The sequence below is a fragment of the Diadema setosum genome, chromosome 5 (assembly GCF_964275005.1).
Source record: "Diadema setosum chromosome 5, eeDiaSeto1, whole genome shotgun sequence".
Taxonomy (NCBI): Eukaryota; Metazoa; Echinodermata; class Echinoidea; order Diadematoida; family Diadematidae; genus Diadema; species Diadema setosum.
Genome location: NC_092689.1, coordinates 45,998,872 through 46,015,285, shown reverse-complemented (window position 1 = coordinate 46,015,285; position 16,414 = coordinate 45,998,872). Strand labels below are relative to the sequence as shown.

Below are 16,414 nucleotides of genomic sequence, written 5' to 3'. Positions count from 1 at the left end.
CTGTATGTTATAACATCACAATTTGATTTGAGCCTCGGGCATAAATGCGTTTGAATGAAAAACTGAAAAATTCACAATTTTATATGTACAAACTATATGGTAGGTTCAAGTGTGAGTTTCTTCAGTTTGTCTCCCTCTACAAATTAAATTTGTTAAGATCGAAACTGCTGATCTGTAAATTACAGATCAGCAGTTGCGATCTTAACAAATTTAATTTGTAGAGGGAGACAAATTGAAGAAACTCACACTTGAATCTTCACCCCTCTGAATGATATCTTTCTTTCATTTACATGGTAGGTTGTAAAGGGATGACATGCTCACTTTTTCATTTGCATATTCATATTGACCACTCAAGAACTTTTTCCTGGAAAAATAGCGAAACTTCAAAATGTCATAACTTCCTTATATTTCATCCGATTTCGATCACAATTCTACCGTTGAACTCGTAATACCTTACTCTTTCTTATTACCTTAATCTAAATTTGGACTGGATTTACCATTTAAGAAACGGACTGATCTGTTACTTTAATTTGCCTCTTTTTTATCAAAGGTTGTCAAAGTGTCATAAGAAATGCATTGAGTAGGCCTAATACACAAACGAAGCTAGAATATCTTTGTCTGTTCTATCTAAAGCCACCAATGAACTGTCAGATGCATCACTTGACTGTATAATTGACTGCAGTCTTCACGCAAACCGTCCGTACTTTCCTTTTCTACAAAACTGATTTTGATGGAAGTTGTCCATCAATGTTAGTGAAGAGTGTGAAAAGCTGGTGGAATGCAGGTCCTTCTCGGGAAATTGAAGCCGACCATTCGAGCCATGCTATGAGCCAGGTTACTTGCTATTGATCTAGCTGCTGGGCGTCTTTAGGCTCTGCTTTAGCTGGTTGAGGGGCGCCACCAGGTCCTTGCTCGGCAGCCGCTGCATAGTTTCTCCTTTATACAAAACACAACATACATAGTGTTTCGTTGTGCACTTGTGTGATGTAATTACCTCAACGTCGATAATCAATATTCAACATATTGATCATAATTTTAGAGTGGTTACCTGCAATTCTGTGCCATATTCAAAATTGGATTCAATCTATCACTTGACGTAAAAAAAGAGAAAGAATAAAGAAGGTCTGGAAACTTATATGTCTCCTATGCTTTTACAAATCTAGTTCTTTGTATACAGCTTGTTTTGGGTCCCACTAACAAGCTGTAGTTGCTTTTTCTTTGTTTTGGATATCTCAGCCGTTTCAAAACTTATTTTTATCAAATAAACTGTGAATTCCTCTTCGAATTACATGCTCTTTAGCATTTCATAAAGTTGTTTTTTTTTAAGTAAGGCCTATCTTGCAAAAATTTAATAGCTGAATCCTCATCTCAACCTATGCTACACAATCCCTTTAAGCCTATCTAGTAGGAGTATAACAGCTGGGCCTAGATCTAGATCTGGCTCTAGGTCTTGCTGGTAGGATGGCGCAAACGGGTGCGCGTATGCATCAACACTTTAACACAAGTTCAATGTGTCCTTAGCACTGCTTAGGATCTACTTTGCACCAGTGGCTCACTTGATTTACCGTCCAATAGACGTCTATTGCACTGCCATTAAGTGAACATGATAGCTGATTCTCCTGAATGTCATGTGACCCGCATTCATACAATCAGATGGCAAGGATCTATACATGTGTTGTGTAATACAACTTAATCAACCGGCAGAGGTGATGATGTTATCAACTCTCTAGTCTCCCACTGAAATGCGCACAAATTGTTACTGAACTTCTATTACGAAATCACAAAACTATATCTTTCTCATCAAATTATCTTCGTCTTGTAATCATCAAGGAACAAGAACTTCTGAGGGGACTAGGACAATGAGAATTAAATCATTAAACATGTACATTCGGTAAACGTGTAAAAGTTCTAAATTCGTTTGTTCTATGTCTGACCTACGTAGAACTTCGACCACTGCATTCATCTATATAAATTTTACTTTGTAATCATCAGAAACGAAAGATGGCCACCACTTAAAAAATGGAGCGCATTGTCATCATGGAGCTATTTAAAACGTATAAATCAATGTGTCAGTAATAGGTATAAAGAGACTACGTCATGATTATGGGTTTGAACAATATTATACTGCAGGCCATAATCTGTGATCGATTCGACGAAACTAACTTACTTATAATCATGAAATAGGATGCCCTTTGCATATACAACCACGACAATCCCTCACACAACAAAAAAGAAGGTTACAGACACATATAGACCTGTCAAGTGAAATCAAAATACATATTTTACCTCTTGGGGAAGCACCATGGACCAATAATGATGAAGGCTTGAATTAAGACAAGCAGCATTCCCGTACCAAGCACGGTCCTTACGTCATCTGTTATAAGTAACACATGATGTTAAAGAAAAACAGAATAACAGGTATGTTTCAAACGAGCAGGATGCAAGCAGTCATACCAATCAGCATTAAAACTCATCACCTGAGAAGAGTTTAATCCTAAGATCTGAAGAATAACTCACAACAAAGAATAACAAGAAGATTACATTGGCTTTCAATTTGTGGTGACGATTAAGGGATTACGAAAAGGTATAACAGAAATCACAGGGATATCTAGGGATATTACACAGAGGCCGATGAATAATAACAGCATCTAAGCAAATATACACACATCTTCGCTATTTTAATTTATTTTGTTACTTATTTATAAAGTACTGCATGGTCAAGCACCTGGTTATTTATCAGAATTGATATCACTAAAATCATATTCATATTCACATAATTTACGAAGTACACAGGATAAGTTGCTTCTAAGGCAACTTCACTTAAAAACAAAAGTAATTTTGGGGGATTGTGCCTTCAGTTGTGCTGCCCCAAAACTTTGGAATAAATTAGCTGAGAAAATGAGGAAGGCCCCATCACTTGCTGTCTTCAAATCTTTGTTGAAGATTTACCTTTTTTTCAGAAGCCTTAGATTAATTTGTAATTTATTTTTTGTGTGTCTAATCAGTAACAATATCAGGAGCTCTGTTCCATCACAGCGCAGTACAAATTTGTCTTATTAATTAATTAAACTTGTTAAAAAAACCAAAGAAATTAGAAAGAAAAGTACATGATATTTTAATCATAACTTCAAGAACATTCTTTGATTTGCAACAAGTGAGGTAACATTGGAAAAGTTTTATTTTGCTCTATATGATGGTGGACTTAACTTAGAATGTTCAAAAATTGCACTCAACCCGTTGTACAATCTAACTGTTCTTTATTTTTTTTCCCTGTACTTATGCCACACGTTTCTCTTGGTGACAGTACTTGAGTACTTTTTTTTTTCTATTTCTATTAGTTCCTTCCTTCAATGTGCATAGATACATCAATCTATTTTTGTGATATGCGCTATACAAATACAATTTGTTATTGAGTACTTAAGCGTTACCAGAGAAAGACCCGAAAAAGAGTGGAACATCTGAATTAGGTGTCATGTACCCGGCATAGATGAGACAAGCATCATTTACTTGGCATACCTGAGACATGTCTCGTGCTTAAGGGGTTCAAGAGCTGGAGTTCCGCCGAGAAATTATTATTCAAACAACTACAGTGTTATGGACAAAAGAATTCCACAGATGCACCAGTGGCTTTTATGATTCTGGTTTGATGCTGTCATAATTCTGATCAACCTGATGATTAATTTCTTATTCTTACCTACCCTTAATGTTGGATGTATTTTGCTCGTTTCTATATCAAATAAAATACAATTTCACCTTCTGATAGAATGCTATATATAAAATAAATTCCTCTCATGCCAATATAAGCGAAATTGTAAATCAGATCTGTAAGTTGTGATAGTGTTTGAACATGAATCCCCGTTATCCCGACCAATAAGTACAGATCGTTAGGCCCTATATATGATTTGATGTCGGATTAGTGAGTGCACATGCCAAGTCGAGTAAGCTTGACTTATCATTCCACCAATCTTCTCTCACACTTTCGTATTCGAGCATCCCCACGACTTCACCATAACATACCATGTATCTTGAATAATAGGGATGAAGAAAAACAATTACCATCATAAAGACCTATCTTCCTTGGAGAGTGACTGTTCATTATGTAATGAGACATGAATCAACCTGTGAGGCAGATCCACTTTGGCACAAACTTAAAATAATATATATATATATATATATATATATATATATATATATATATACATATATATATATATATATATATATATATATATATATATATAAGACGCTCGCGGGGTGAATCTTCCCCCGAGGCGTCACGTGACCAGTGCAAATCAAAAAACTCTCCCTATGTATTACTAGTAGCACGACCAGACGTATTGGGCTTATGTGTACTCACGTACTAGTAATTATAGGTGTTACAAAAAAAAATCCCGCTTTTGATGATTAATATATAGTTAAAAAAAAAAACTATATATCACGAACATGTAACAATGGCATTGATATGAGCAATAGCTGGAGAGAGTAAAATTTTGTTGGAGGTAGTTCGAAAATGAAAACATTCAAAGATTCATTTTGTAGAGTGTGAAATGCTTTTTTTAACACGTCTTATGTATTATGTAAACAGTCGTAACACTTCTCGAGTTCTGTGGGTTGCACAATATAGTAATAGACGTGCTCTGATAAAATCCTTTGGTTGATTTCATGACTTCTTCTTTCTTTACTTCATTTTGAAAGATCATTATGAAAAGACAAAAGAAAGGCGCTTTCACAGTAAACACATTTTAAGGAAACACAGTTTGTCTAATATATATTGAAACGCCTCGGTAGATACTGGTTCCAACATGCCTCTGTCAGCAGTACACACTTGTACATTAGTACTCAACCACATGCTAGTGCAATGACAATGATGTGCATGTGAAATGCTTCATTTTCAGCGTATGTGATTGGTCGAGGAGAGCGTATCCTCCCCGGAGAAGGTTTTCGAGCAATGCCTGTTAAAACGGGACACTTTGGTGGTTAACCCGTGTTTACGGAATTTGTGAAATGCAGTCTTCGCCGGCGAACGCGAACACCCGGGCGCGCCCGGAGTAGGTCTGTTAAGACGGGGCTATTGAGAACGTGTATTCCCCGGGTAAGGTTTTCGAGCAATGCCTGTTAAAACGGGGTACTCTGTGTTTCATGGAATCTGTGGAATGTATATCTTCGCCGGGTGCGCCCGGGCGCGCCCGGGCGCACCCGGGGAGAAGGTCTGTTAAGACGGGGCTTGGGTGTCTACACGGAAAAATACGGAGGCTACACGGTGCCTACATGGACAAACAAGGAATGAACGCGGACCACGTCGGAAACGATACGGAGATAACACGGATATCAAGGAAGAACACGGACGCAACTTGGTCAGTCTCGGTCCTTACACGGATATCCCCGAAATGTTGACTAATGACTTTTGCTTTTGCTTTTGATACTTTTATTCTCAGGCGACGTGCCTCCAGAGCTAAGTATAGCAAGCGCACCAGAAAATCTGCAACAGCCTACACACTTCTCTGCTTGTCGACAAGATAAAGTCAAATCTCTTTGTTGCAAACTGTCATTTCTCTGGAAAATCATGACATAAACAAAGCAAAACTAAACAAAACAAATCAAAACACACAAAAAAGCAAGGAGGTATGTGTGGGTCACTAAAGCTTGTCAGACGACCACTTATGTTATACGAACAGTATGAGGGGTTGATGGCTGTACTGATGGGGGAAGATATGAGCAAATTTCATGGACTCTGTGAGCTTGTATTGGCAAAATACCCTAATTTTTCATCCCGGATGGAGCCGATGCTAATACGGACGTCCCAATGTCTTCACGGATTGTCCCGGAATGAGTAGGCCTACGGAGGCAGCACAGAGTAGCCGATACCTACAAGGAAGGAATACGGAGGCGACACAGAGTAGACGGTGCCAACAAGGAAGAGTTCGTATTGATTTTTATCCGTGATGTCCGGGATGAAAAATTAAGCAAGCTTGACTTTTTCCGCGGACATGCCGAACGATCAAGAATAATGACGGAAGACTTCACGGAGTCAAGTTATGCCGGAAACAGTGCGGGTGATCCCGGATCGACGATCCGCGGTCACCCGTGATGCGATCGGTGAAAGTGTAAAAGGGGCTTTACAACAGACAAGCCTCGTGAACCCAACACACCAAAGACAAGCCCTATGTACCTGTCATTCCTGACACATATCCCGTGGGCTCATCACAGTCTGGTGGGATCTCTCCGCGCCACAAGCCGTCTGAAGCACAGGTGAGTGTGACGGCAGGAGCTACGTTGACGCCTTTTACAGACGAACATGAGACGGTCACCTGCTCTCCTACTTGGTATACCAGTTTTCGAGGCTCCACTCTGGTGTTAGGCGACAGATATGGTGGACTACCACAGTCACGAGCTATATCGGTAGAAGACATGATGTCACATCGTATGCAAAAACATTGAAAAGTTTTTAAAAGTACATTTTTTCTTTCTTTTAGCGCATTTCTTAGATAGGTAAAAATGTCAATGTGAATGAATAGCTCTATTGTCAGTATGATGGGGTAACTGTTTTGCAATATCGTCACACTATGAATGAATTAATTACTTAATTAAATATAAACCAACGAAAGTCGGGACAAAGGCGTAGGTACTGACAATCAGATCGGAATACTGTAGTTGCACCTCTTAAGCTCAAAGTTTATGTATGTCAGTAAGACCTCGTTATTAATGAGAATTCACATTTGCTTCCATGAGTAAATTAAAGAAGAAGAAGAAGAAGAAAGTGATTCAATGTTTAATGGGCGACGAAGTCTCGTAATACATAGCATACTACATGACAGTAGGACTATAATTGGTGGCTGGCATGTCATTTCTGTGGGATATGTTGTAGAGAGGATGACATTAATCATATAAGATCAATTGATATGTGTATGTGTGTGTGTGTGTGTGTGTTTGCGCATGTGTGTGTAATGAACTATTGCTCTTGATAAAAAAAAATCTTGAATAGCTTCTTTAAAAAAAAGGGGGGTGCTAAATCTGCTTTTAATCTTGAGGAGAAAACCTGGATTTTCCTTTCACAGGCTTCACGTGTTTTGATGTAATATCTTCATGTCTTCATAGGAGTACCCCATAATGGGATAAAGAAAATGAGTCTCGGAAGGTCAATGTGTCTTTATTGACTTTTTAAGAAGTATAGTGTTTTGACGGATTTTGTAGACTGGATTTAACACTACCTTTTGGAACTTAAATTTTATCACGCTGTTGCATGACACGTAAATGCTATTTTAGCGTCTAGTTTCTGTGATTTTGTGCATTTTTCTGGGACTCTACTTATTCTCTTGTTTTCTTCATCTCGCCACATATTTTATAAGTGCATAGAAACGGCTAATAAACACAGAATAATTTATGTGGCTAATCTGAGAAGATATGAAGAGTTTGTTTGCAAAAACCGATAAGTCCATATTTGTCAAACGGAGATATTTGCGATTAAAGGTCAAGAAAAATAAAGAGAATAATAAGAAAATTTTTGCTTCTTTTGACCATAACTTCAAAAATGTACTTTTATATGTAGTGACCAATATATCATTTAAAAGGTATTATTTTGTACTTTATGACAGAGACCGTACTTGAAAATCTTCAAAAATGGACTTATCGGTTTTTGCAAACAAACTCTTCATATGTATATACATGTATATATATATATATATATATGTACATATATGGTATCATATATATATATATATATATATATATATATATATATATATATACATACATATATGGTATCATACGTGTGTGTACGTAAACTGCACACCGCAGGTTTTATTCATTTCTAAACATGTCTAAGTGGTCTAATTCATCCGATCTCCCTGCGTCATAACCACCGACTATACAAGCTTGCTTTTGTGTACGTCGTCATATTTACCTAATATTTATGATATTGTATGTGTGTACTATGTACATTGTATATTTTTTTTTATCTGCATGAACATAGACAAAAAAAAAATGATTTGAATTGAACTATGCTGTGAATTCTTTAAGAATCCCATTTTACTTCAAAGCCCTCCTTCATCGCCCATGCAAGATTTGAAGAAGAGTGTGAAACAAGAAATGTCACAAGTATGAACTAAGTCCTGAGTGAACTAAGCCCTGTGTCAACTCTGTGGGCAATGTCTTCATTGCTTTACAACAAACTCTGCAAATAGTATTGCCCCGAGGACGTGATCTTACCTTCCCGAGTACAGATCACCTCTGCTTCGTATTTTGAAGCGCACTCTTCTGCTACTTGTGTCATTTGACAAAGGTGGATATCCTTGTCAGAAGAGCTGCATGACACGCGAGTATAGAAATACTTCTTCTCCCCAGCTGGGAATAATGGTGAATGAGCAGGTAGTCGTGCGGGACCAAATCCGAGCTGGCGGCAAACGACGTCTGCATCGAGGGTATCCCAGCCGTCGGCGCAGATTGAGCCCCATTCTTCTCCCCTCTTCACAAGGACACGCCCTTCGGCCTCATGCTTCCCTCCTACCAGAACTAACGTTTGTTCTTTGACAATGACAAAAGAGAACATAATTAGTTAATCACGGTAATTTTCTTCTGCAAATCCGTTGCGACTTTTAGTTTCAACAGATAGCCAAGCTACTAAACACGCATGACATCATTTGAAATCGGATGAATATTCTGGACATTTTTAACACTTGAAAGCAGAAACTAGGCCTATGTGTCCGACGACTTTCGTTAGAACATTATGAGAATCAAGCCAAATCAAGTCAAACCTTTTTTTCAGAAGAATTTTTTCTGAAGAATATTGTGCCGCCACCACTCATATTTGGTGCGCACAAAACTAAATCTGGCCGTATGGGTTCATATTGGGGAGGAAGTGGAGGGCGGAGGAGGCTGTGGGTGAGTAGGGTAAAATGGAAGGAGGTGCAGGGTGCTGTTCAGGTGAGGCGGAATGGGGTCAGGTTTCATCAAGGTGTGAGACGGTATAGCAAGCAAGGCAGGAAGGGTATAGGAGGGATTTGGCGGTGGAGGCGGTCAAGCAGAAGGGCATGGACTCGATGGGAAGGGGGTATGGAGCAGAGGAAGGTGGCATGGAATGACCTCAGGTCAATGTCCTCTGGACCTGTACGATTAGTTCCGACTTAGATGTTTTGCCTTCACCAATGAGTCTGAAGAAGTGGGGCGTTTTGGAGGATTATGGGTGTATAGGGTTTGCAAGAAGGTAGGGGGTCGCTGGAGCACATTCTGTCAGCGCATGGAGGGTTATTGCAGGCCTATACATAGAGGCCTAACCATGTGTTGAAGAAGATGGTTGGAGTGGGAAGGGTGGTGAGAAAGAAGAATGAACCCATTAGGGTGAGGGAAATCCGTTTTGTAAAGGAGAGTGTGAGCTGTTGTGCGAGAAAGAAGGGCCAAGGTGATGATGTTGGAGGAATGATAGCAGCGGGGAATGATTGTGAGGTACGAGGAGAATCGTACAGTGATGTCAGATTGTCAGGAGGTGGTGGTGACCGCCCTGCGGCCGGACATGGTGTTGGTGGCGAGATCTGTGCACAGGGTTGCAATGGTGGAACTGACCGTGCCATGGGAAATGAGAATGGAGGAGGCAATTAAGGGAAAAAAAGTTGGATTGGTATACTAGTATGATTGGTATTTATCCAACACAGCAATTAAGCATTGAGCGAAGTTAAGGAACATAGACATACCGTAGTATACAAGCGGGTGCGTCACGCAAAATAATGCAATGCGCAAACGAAGACACGTGTATAATGTATTGAACTTGAACAACATTCTCGCAATCGTCGCCTCACCCACCCCCCCCCCCCCACCCACCCACCCCACCCTCGATTTTCCTATATTAGCATCATTTTGAACTGGCTTACCAGTCGGGTCTGGCACGGGGCTACTACGACAGGTTGGAACAACAGGTGCATTGCCAATGCAACCATTGGTGTCTTCTGCGCATTCCAGCTTCCCATTACTGCCACAGCGCAACACAGTATGCTGAGATCTGTCTCGACACACTAGCTGAATGGTTTCTCCGTATTTGTAAAACAGCTTTGGCGGGTGCATGAAGATAGTTTGTGAGTTGATTGTAGGTGCACTGCACACAGCTGATTCTGGTGTTAAAAGCGGAAGAAAAATAGATGCATGATGTAAAGCAGATAGAACGAGGATTTGAGTTTGTTGTTTGACTAACTTTCGTTAGAGCTTAACAACAAGGGATGGTATAGTATTGGTTGAAATGAGGTTTGGGCTTTTAACTTTTTGCGAGATATCAACAAACCACTTAAAAAATAGTACAGAGCATACCATTCTAAGAGGAATTAAAAGTTTATTTGATGAAAATCCGTTTTGGAATGGCTGAGACATCCAAAAACAAAGTAAAACAAAGCGATCGTAGACCAACCTTCTCTCAGGATTGCTCTGATTTGGAAATCTCAGCCATTTCAAAACCAATTTTCCTGAAGTATAAACGTTGAATTCCTCTTGGAATTACGTCCTCTTTCACATTTCATAAGAGGTTTCTCATCCTTTCGGTTTCTCATCATCTCACCAAAAAATGTTAGAAACCTGAAGTTAGGCCTGAACCAAAACTATACAATCCCTATAAGGGGGTTCTTGGTTAGCACATGTCTCATTTGACCCCTACACCACAGACTCTCAAATAACATGGAAAGGACCTGTGACAGAGCATTTTTTGTTGAAGCATGCCACCTTTGTAATCAATGTCAATGAAATGCGTGTGCAGCTTTTGTTAAACATTATTGATGAATCACTTTCACCTGTGCGTTCTAACAAGGTGAACACACAACTTGACATTCCAAATCCTCATTTGCCTAAGGATTCTTTTCGTTTGAAAGTCAATGGCAAATACACAAACATTCTCATTTGACCTTTATTTTGCACATGCGCAAATCGCAACCGTGAACTCCCTTATTGTAGCTCAGTGATAACGCCACGGAATATCGGTTACAGGTCGTTATTCCGAAGGTTCGTTATTCCGAAAATAAAATAAGGTTTGCTATTTCGAAGGTTCGTTAGTCCGAAAATGAAATAAGTTTAAATGAATCCAAAAATGGAGAAAAAAAAAACATGATTCGTTAGTGTACGTTCCTTATTTCCATTTTCGGATTAAGGAACCTTATTCTATTTGAGGTTTAACAAGCCATTGAAATAATGAACCTTCCTTAATGAACCTTCGAAATAACTAACCTTATTTCATTTACGACTTAACTAACCTTTGGAATAACGAACCTCATTTCATCTCGGGAATAACACACCGCCAGTGCGTTGTTAAACGAACCTTCGGAACGCCAAGAAATGTTCGGATTAACGAACCGATTAACGAACGTCATTTTAGGATAAACGAACCTTCGGAATAACGAACATACACAATCACAATCATGATTCCTTAGGCCAGCTAAATCACCATCTTAATGGTCTTACCATGTTCGCTCATACAATGTATATAAGCATTCATCGCTTCTTTGATTATATAAGGGCGATATATACGTAAAACAAACTATGATTCAAGAATTATTACTAAGTAACTAAAAATTCAATTTTGGTGTTCACTATAGGCCATAAGCTGAAAGCTAGCTTCACTCTGATTTGAAGTCAATCACACCCCGTTATTCTAAGTTGACTACTCACAGGCGGGTAAACTCTCTAATACATAATACCAATCATGTTCAATTGTCCAGTCATTATAATGACACAATGATTATTCAAACATCCCGTTGAAGCCTCCATTAGGGGATGAAAGCCTTGGACACAAATCTTGAACGACAGTTCCCAAGTTCGTCAGGAATGAACATCCCACGAACAAGATATTTTATCCATGGTACAGCAATGTCTCTCTCAGGATGACGGAGGTGTCACCTCTTGAGGATGGTAGCTAGTAATGATAATCAATGGCAGGTCCCTTGAGCAATAGGAGCACTGAAGGCACTGACTATAAACATAGGTGAAGACCCACCAACGAGGTCAGCTTGCGCTATTGAGAAAAGCGGGGGGGGGGGGGGAGGGGCGGAGTATCCCACTAGTGTCTAACAGCAGCATCGAACCGGAAGTCATTAATCCGAGTTATGGTTTAGAAATCAAAGGTTATATTATGGAGCTATATTATATCCCTATGATTCTATGCGACAGGTCGATCAGAAGTATCAGCAGTTACCTGCTGAAGCTCGAGATAGAAATTTCCGTGGCAGGCAAAGAAAAAAAAAAATCGGCGAGAGATTGATTATAACAATGTAGTCTATATCTATAAAGCTCCTCCTGACAAAGAACAAAACTGTAACAATAATGCAAGAATTACAGAGCTTCATGTAGGGAACTTACCGTCTGTGTATTCGGGGCAATCAAGTGGCTCCTGCGTGTCTTCCCATCGCCAGACCCTGTTTGCACAGCGCACTATCCCACTCATGCTCCGATCGGCCTTGCACATAATTTTTACTCGAGTGTCTTCAGGGTAGCTTACATCAAATCTAGTGCTACCTTCATCAACCTCACGAGAGTTACTCAGAGGTATGGGTCCGCATCGTAGGTCTGTTAGAAGGGAGAGTCCGCAGGTTAAAGAGATCCATCTTACAACCGGCAAACAGATTCAAATACTTTTCGGTCTTGAATAATTGAGTCTGGAAGCCATATCCCGGTTTCAATCATGGTTACAGAGCGTAAAATATTGAGTTTGACGACATTTTCATGATGTAAATGACGTATAATGCACTCAGCAACAACAACAACAAAAAGAGAGTAAACACTTTTTCAAGTTCATATTTCTTATAGATTATTTGGCTAAAATTCACTTTTCTAATGAAAGAGCACTTGACTAACCGCTTTCAGAAAGCAGGGGGAATAATTGCTACCTTTAACGATGATGGAATTTGTAATTTTCATGAATAAGGGATTTTTGTGGGATTCCCTTTATATTCTATTTATATTGTTGTCCGCACACGACGTCATAACCTCTAGTAGTCTCCTCATCCAGTGGTTTCAACACCAACATTTTTAAAGATTCATAACTTTTGTATCGATTGTCCGATTTTCCTCAAACTTTCACTGATGTGTTCTACTAATGTTGCTGCTTTCATTCAATCCACATTTCTCTTCGGGTTTTGGTTTATGATGTAGAGTACCCATATAGCTCTTCTTATTTTCCTCTCGATCTTTTTTCTCTCTCTCTTCTCTCATATCCCTACTATGAAAGTTGAACGTGCATTTTTACATAATTTTTGTATAAAGTTTCTGTACATTGTTATGTGTAAGTTATATCTACTGGATTTCCCAGTCAAACTTTTTACAGCCTATCACGATCTACACAAAATGTATATGACGCATTCCATGTACAAACTATGTGACTATCAATATTGCGTATATGTGTGCAATGCATTTTGTGAATAAATCAAATAATATCAAATCAAATTTAAGATTTTAGTTCAGCCTATAATTTGGTTGATATCCATCCACCTAGACATAAATGTAAAGTACCCAGTTATAAAGGTCTAAAGGTGTAAATTAATTCAAATGCCTACCTGATCCTGAACACAAGATAGCGACCTCCTCAGAGTTACTACATCCCTCAGATTCTTTAAATGTACAAGATCGTAAGTGGGTGTACCCTTTCGCGCACGAGAAGTATCCTTTCAGAACCGGCAAGTCACTCGGGCTAACTTTGACCTCCCGGACAAAACCACCGTATCCTTTAGTATGGCAAACCAAGTTATAGAACACGTAATCAGCTGGTGTATCACACATCGTGTACCACTGCTGGTCGGACTCGAGATAAATCTCTATTCTGCCCTCATATGAATGGTTTCCTCCGCGGAGTCGCACATCTCCTATCAATTGGGAACAATGAAAAACATAGAAACAAAAACAAATAAACGCCCCAATCACACAACATAGAGAAAGACTAAGCTCTATGGACTTGTTACCCAAAACATCCCGAAACGGTATGATGATAAAATAGATTGATCTGCATTCATTCTTAATATACAGTTAATTCAAACTATGGGAACTGGGTACACCATAGTTGCTTTTGACTTGAATATAGAAAAGAAAATAAACTTTAACGCATGTTCTTGTAAAACGAACATTTTCATTGTAAGCTTTGGACTATCATTATCCTTTTACTGCAGGAGCACTTCCACTCGTACACATCAAACATTTTAAAGTAGTTGTATTATAAACGCTGGCTGAGCAGAATGTTTGCATTAGAATCGTTTTCTTGCTTTTCCTATGATTGATTACCTCTGAAATCCAAAATCTACAAAGAGGTGTGACGTGCGAGAAAATGCAATAAAAAGACAAAACAAAACAAACACACGCTTACATAGGCTTTAAAAAAAAAACCCCAAAGATGTGTTTGCGGGCTCTCTCTGCCAGTCTTTCATGTCATTTTGGTCTTTTGAATAGCGAAATGCGAAATAGAATACTACCCACGCATTGGCACGCACGCACTACTGCTGATGATCAAAAGAGATTGTTTACAATCTTTTTGTGACGACTACACATTATATACATTCCAAGGATTCAACCATGGCTTTGACTTCCCTGTCTGCCCTCTCCCTCTTACATTATTGTCTGAGTATGTTTTTAAGTAGGGGAAGGAGAGAAAGAAAGAATAGCAGCAAAAAGGATCACTCACATCGTCAAGATTGGTAGGTATCCTTATACACTTTACGTGCTGTTTCAAGTTATACCATGCAGCGTCGCCTATTTTATCAGACTACAAAATCTTAGATTTATTTTGAAGAAAGAAAGAAAAGAAATTACACCAACACAAATAAATGAATCAAAACTTTAAAAATTGGTCAGTAAATGTGGTGTCTAAATCAATAGGGCTATGGGCCACGGCTTAAAAAACGTGAGAACAAAATAATTATAGTCCCATAAGGTGGCTACAACACCACCTAAATGACGCTTGGGCCACTGCACTGTATAGGCTACAAACTATTCTGCAGTATGCAGCTCTAGGGAACTGCAACTACCAGTAGCTGCATCCCAATACAACATTGAAAATAATGCTCTATAAGTCAGTTAACTCAACAAACAAGGCAGCGGTGTGTAGGAAGTTTTCAGGAAGTGAGCGCTGAGTAGTACCGGACTCCCTATACCGCTGTATCTCCTACGTATGATGCAATGTGTTCAAGGTATCAAACATAATATAACTAAGAATAAACAAGTGTAACTATACATGTAAAGCGTCAATAGTATTCATACTTTACTGAATGTCTTCAATGTGCAATAGAATATAACTTAGGTGACTACATAACAGATCCAAACATTCGGAAAACTACACTGTTGTATATGGTAGGCCTACTTACGATCTTGCGGCTGGAAATCAAAGGGCTTTGGCTGCATAATTTCATTTTCAGCAGAAATGTATGAGATACGACAAAGTAGTAGGATGACTGTAACTGCTGCATTTCGCAACAATAAAGAGAGGGTGGAAGATTTCTCAGTAGACATTTGGTTGTCCCGCGGCGTCAAGCTTTTAAGAGTCAAGAAACGAAACATACTCAGCACCATAGTCCTATTGTAAGTGACATTTGATGACAGCGGCCTCCAATAAAGCGATACTAAGTATAGTGTGCAGAGCATGCTGAGGGCGGTAAGCTTGAAATATGTTCGCCTGGGAGAACGTGAATGGGAATTCCCTACAAAACTTGTTCATACAACTCGTATACTAGTCTGGTTTCCAGACCCTTTGCTGAAGGCAAATCGACCTAAACCTACACCAGTTTCGCCGTTGAGGGCGTTAATATCTTGTATAACAAAATAGTGCGAGCAGAGGGTCTGGAAGCCAGACTACTCGTATATACGACGCACACGACGCACGCCTTGCTCAAAACACTGTTATCTGTTCTGGACCTAATAAAATTTGGAATAACTTGTCAATTTTAACAAACCTCCTTCCATCTTAATAATGACTATTATCTATATCTTAATAATGACTATGACTATTATGTGGCATAGTGGCTCCGCCCACTTTTTTTTTTTTTTGGGGGGGGGGGGGGCACCATACTTAGGGTGTCACCACTTGTTTTGTGCTCCTCCCACCCCACACTTTTTTAACCCGAAACTTTGACCTTTAACTTTTGACCTCCTATCCAAAATTCCTATTTTGATTTCTAACTTAATTAAAAACAGTTCCTGTAATCTTAGGGAAATCCGATTACCCATCCTTGTGTTATTGGGAGATTAAGCTTATTATGTCCTTTATGGCCCCAATGATCTTTGACCCTTGATCTCATGACCCCCAGATTAAATTGATTCCTCTAAATTCATTATAAGCACACACTTTGCAATGTTGTTGAAAATCCAATCATAGATTTATTCTCAATATATTGGGAGATTAATCATTTCACACCCATAACCCTACAATCCCTATGATTTTGACGTACCCTTACCCTCATGAACCGAAACCGAA

At 39.1% G+C, this 16,414-nt stretch overlaps 1 protein-coding gene across 1 annotated transcript; it reads right to left on the bottom strand.

The window, feature by feature from the left end:
• Positions 1–842: 842 nt before the first annotated feature.
• LOC140228745 (CD5 antigen-like) lies at positions 843–15,513 on the bottom strand. The gene is made up of 8 exons (XM_072309024.1): positions 15,309–15,513; positions 13,515–13,820; positions 12,322–12,528; positions 9,861–10,097; positions 8,206–8,520; positions 6,170–6,391; positions 2,287–2,374; positions 843–936 (listed from the first exon to the last, which is right to left on the bottom strand). Exons 1-8 carry the CDS (start codon positions 15,511–15,513, stop codon positions 843–845), a joined length of 1,674 nt encoding a protein of 557 aa, XP_072165125.1.
• Positions 15,514–16,414: the final 901 nt, after the last annotated feature.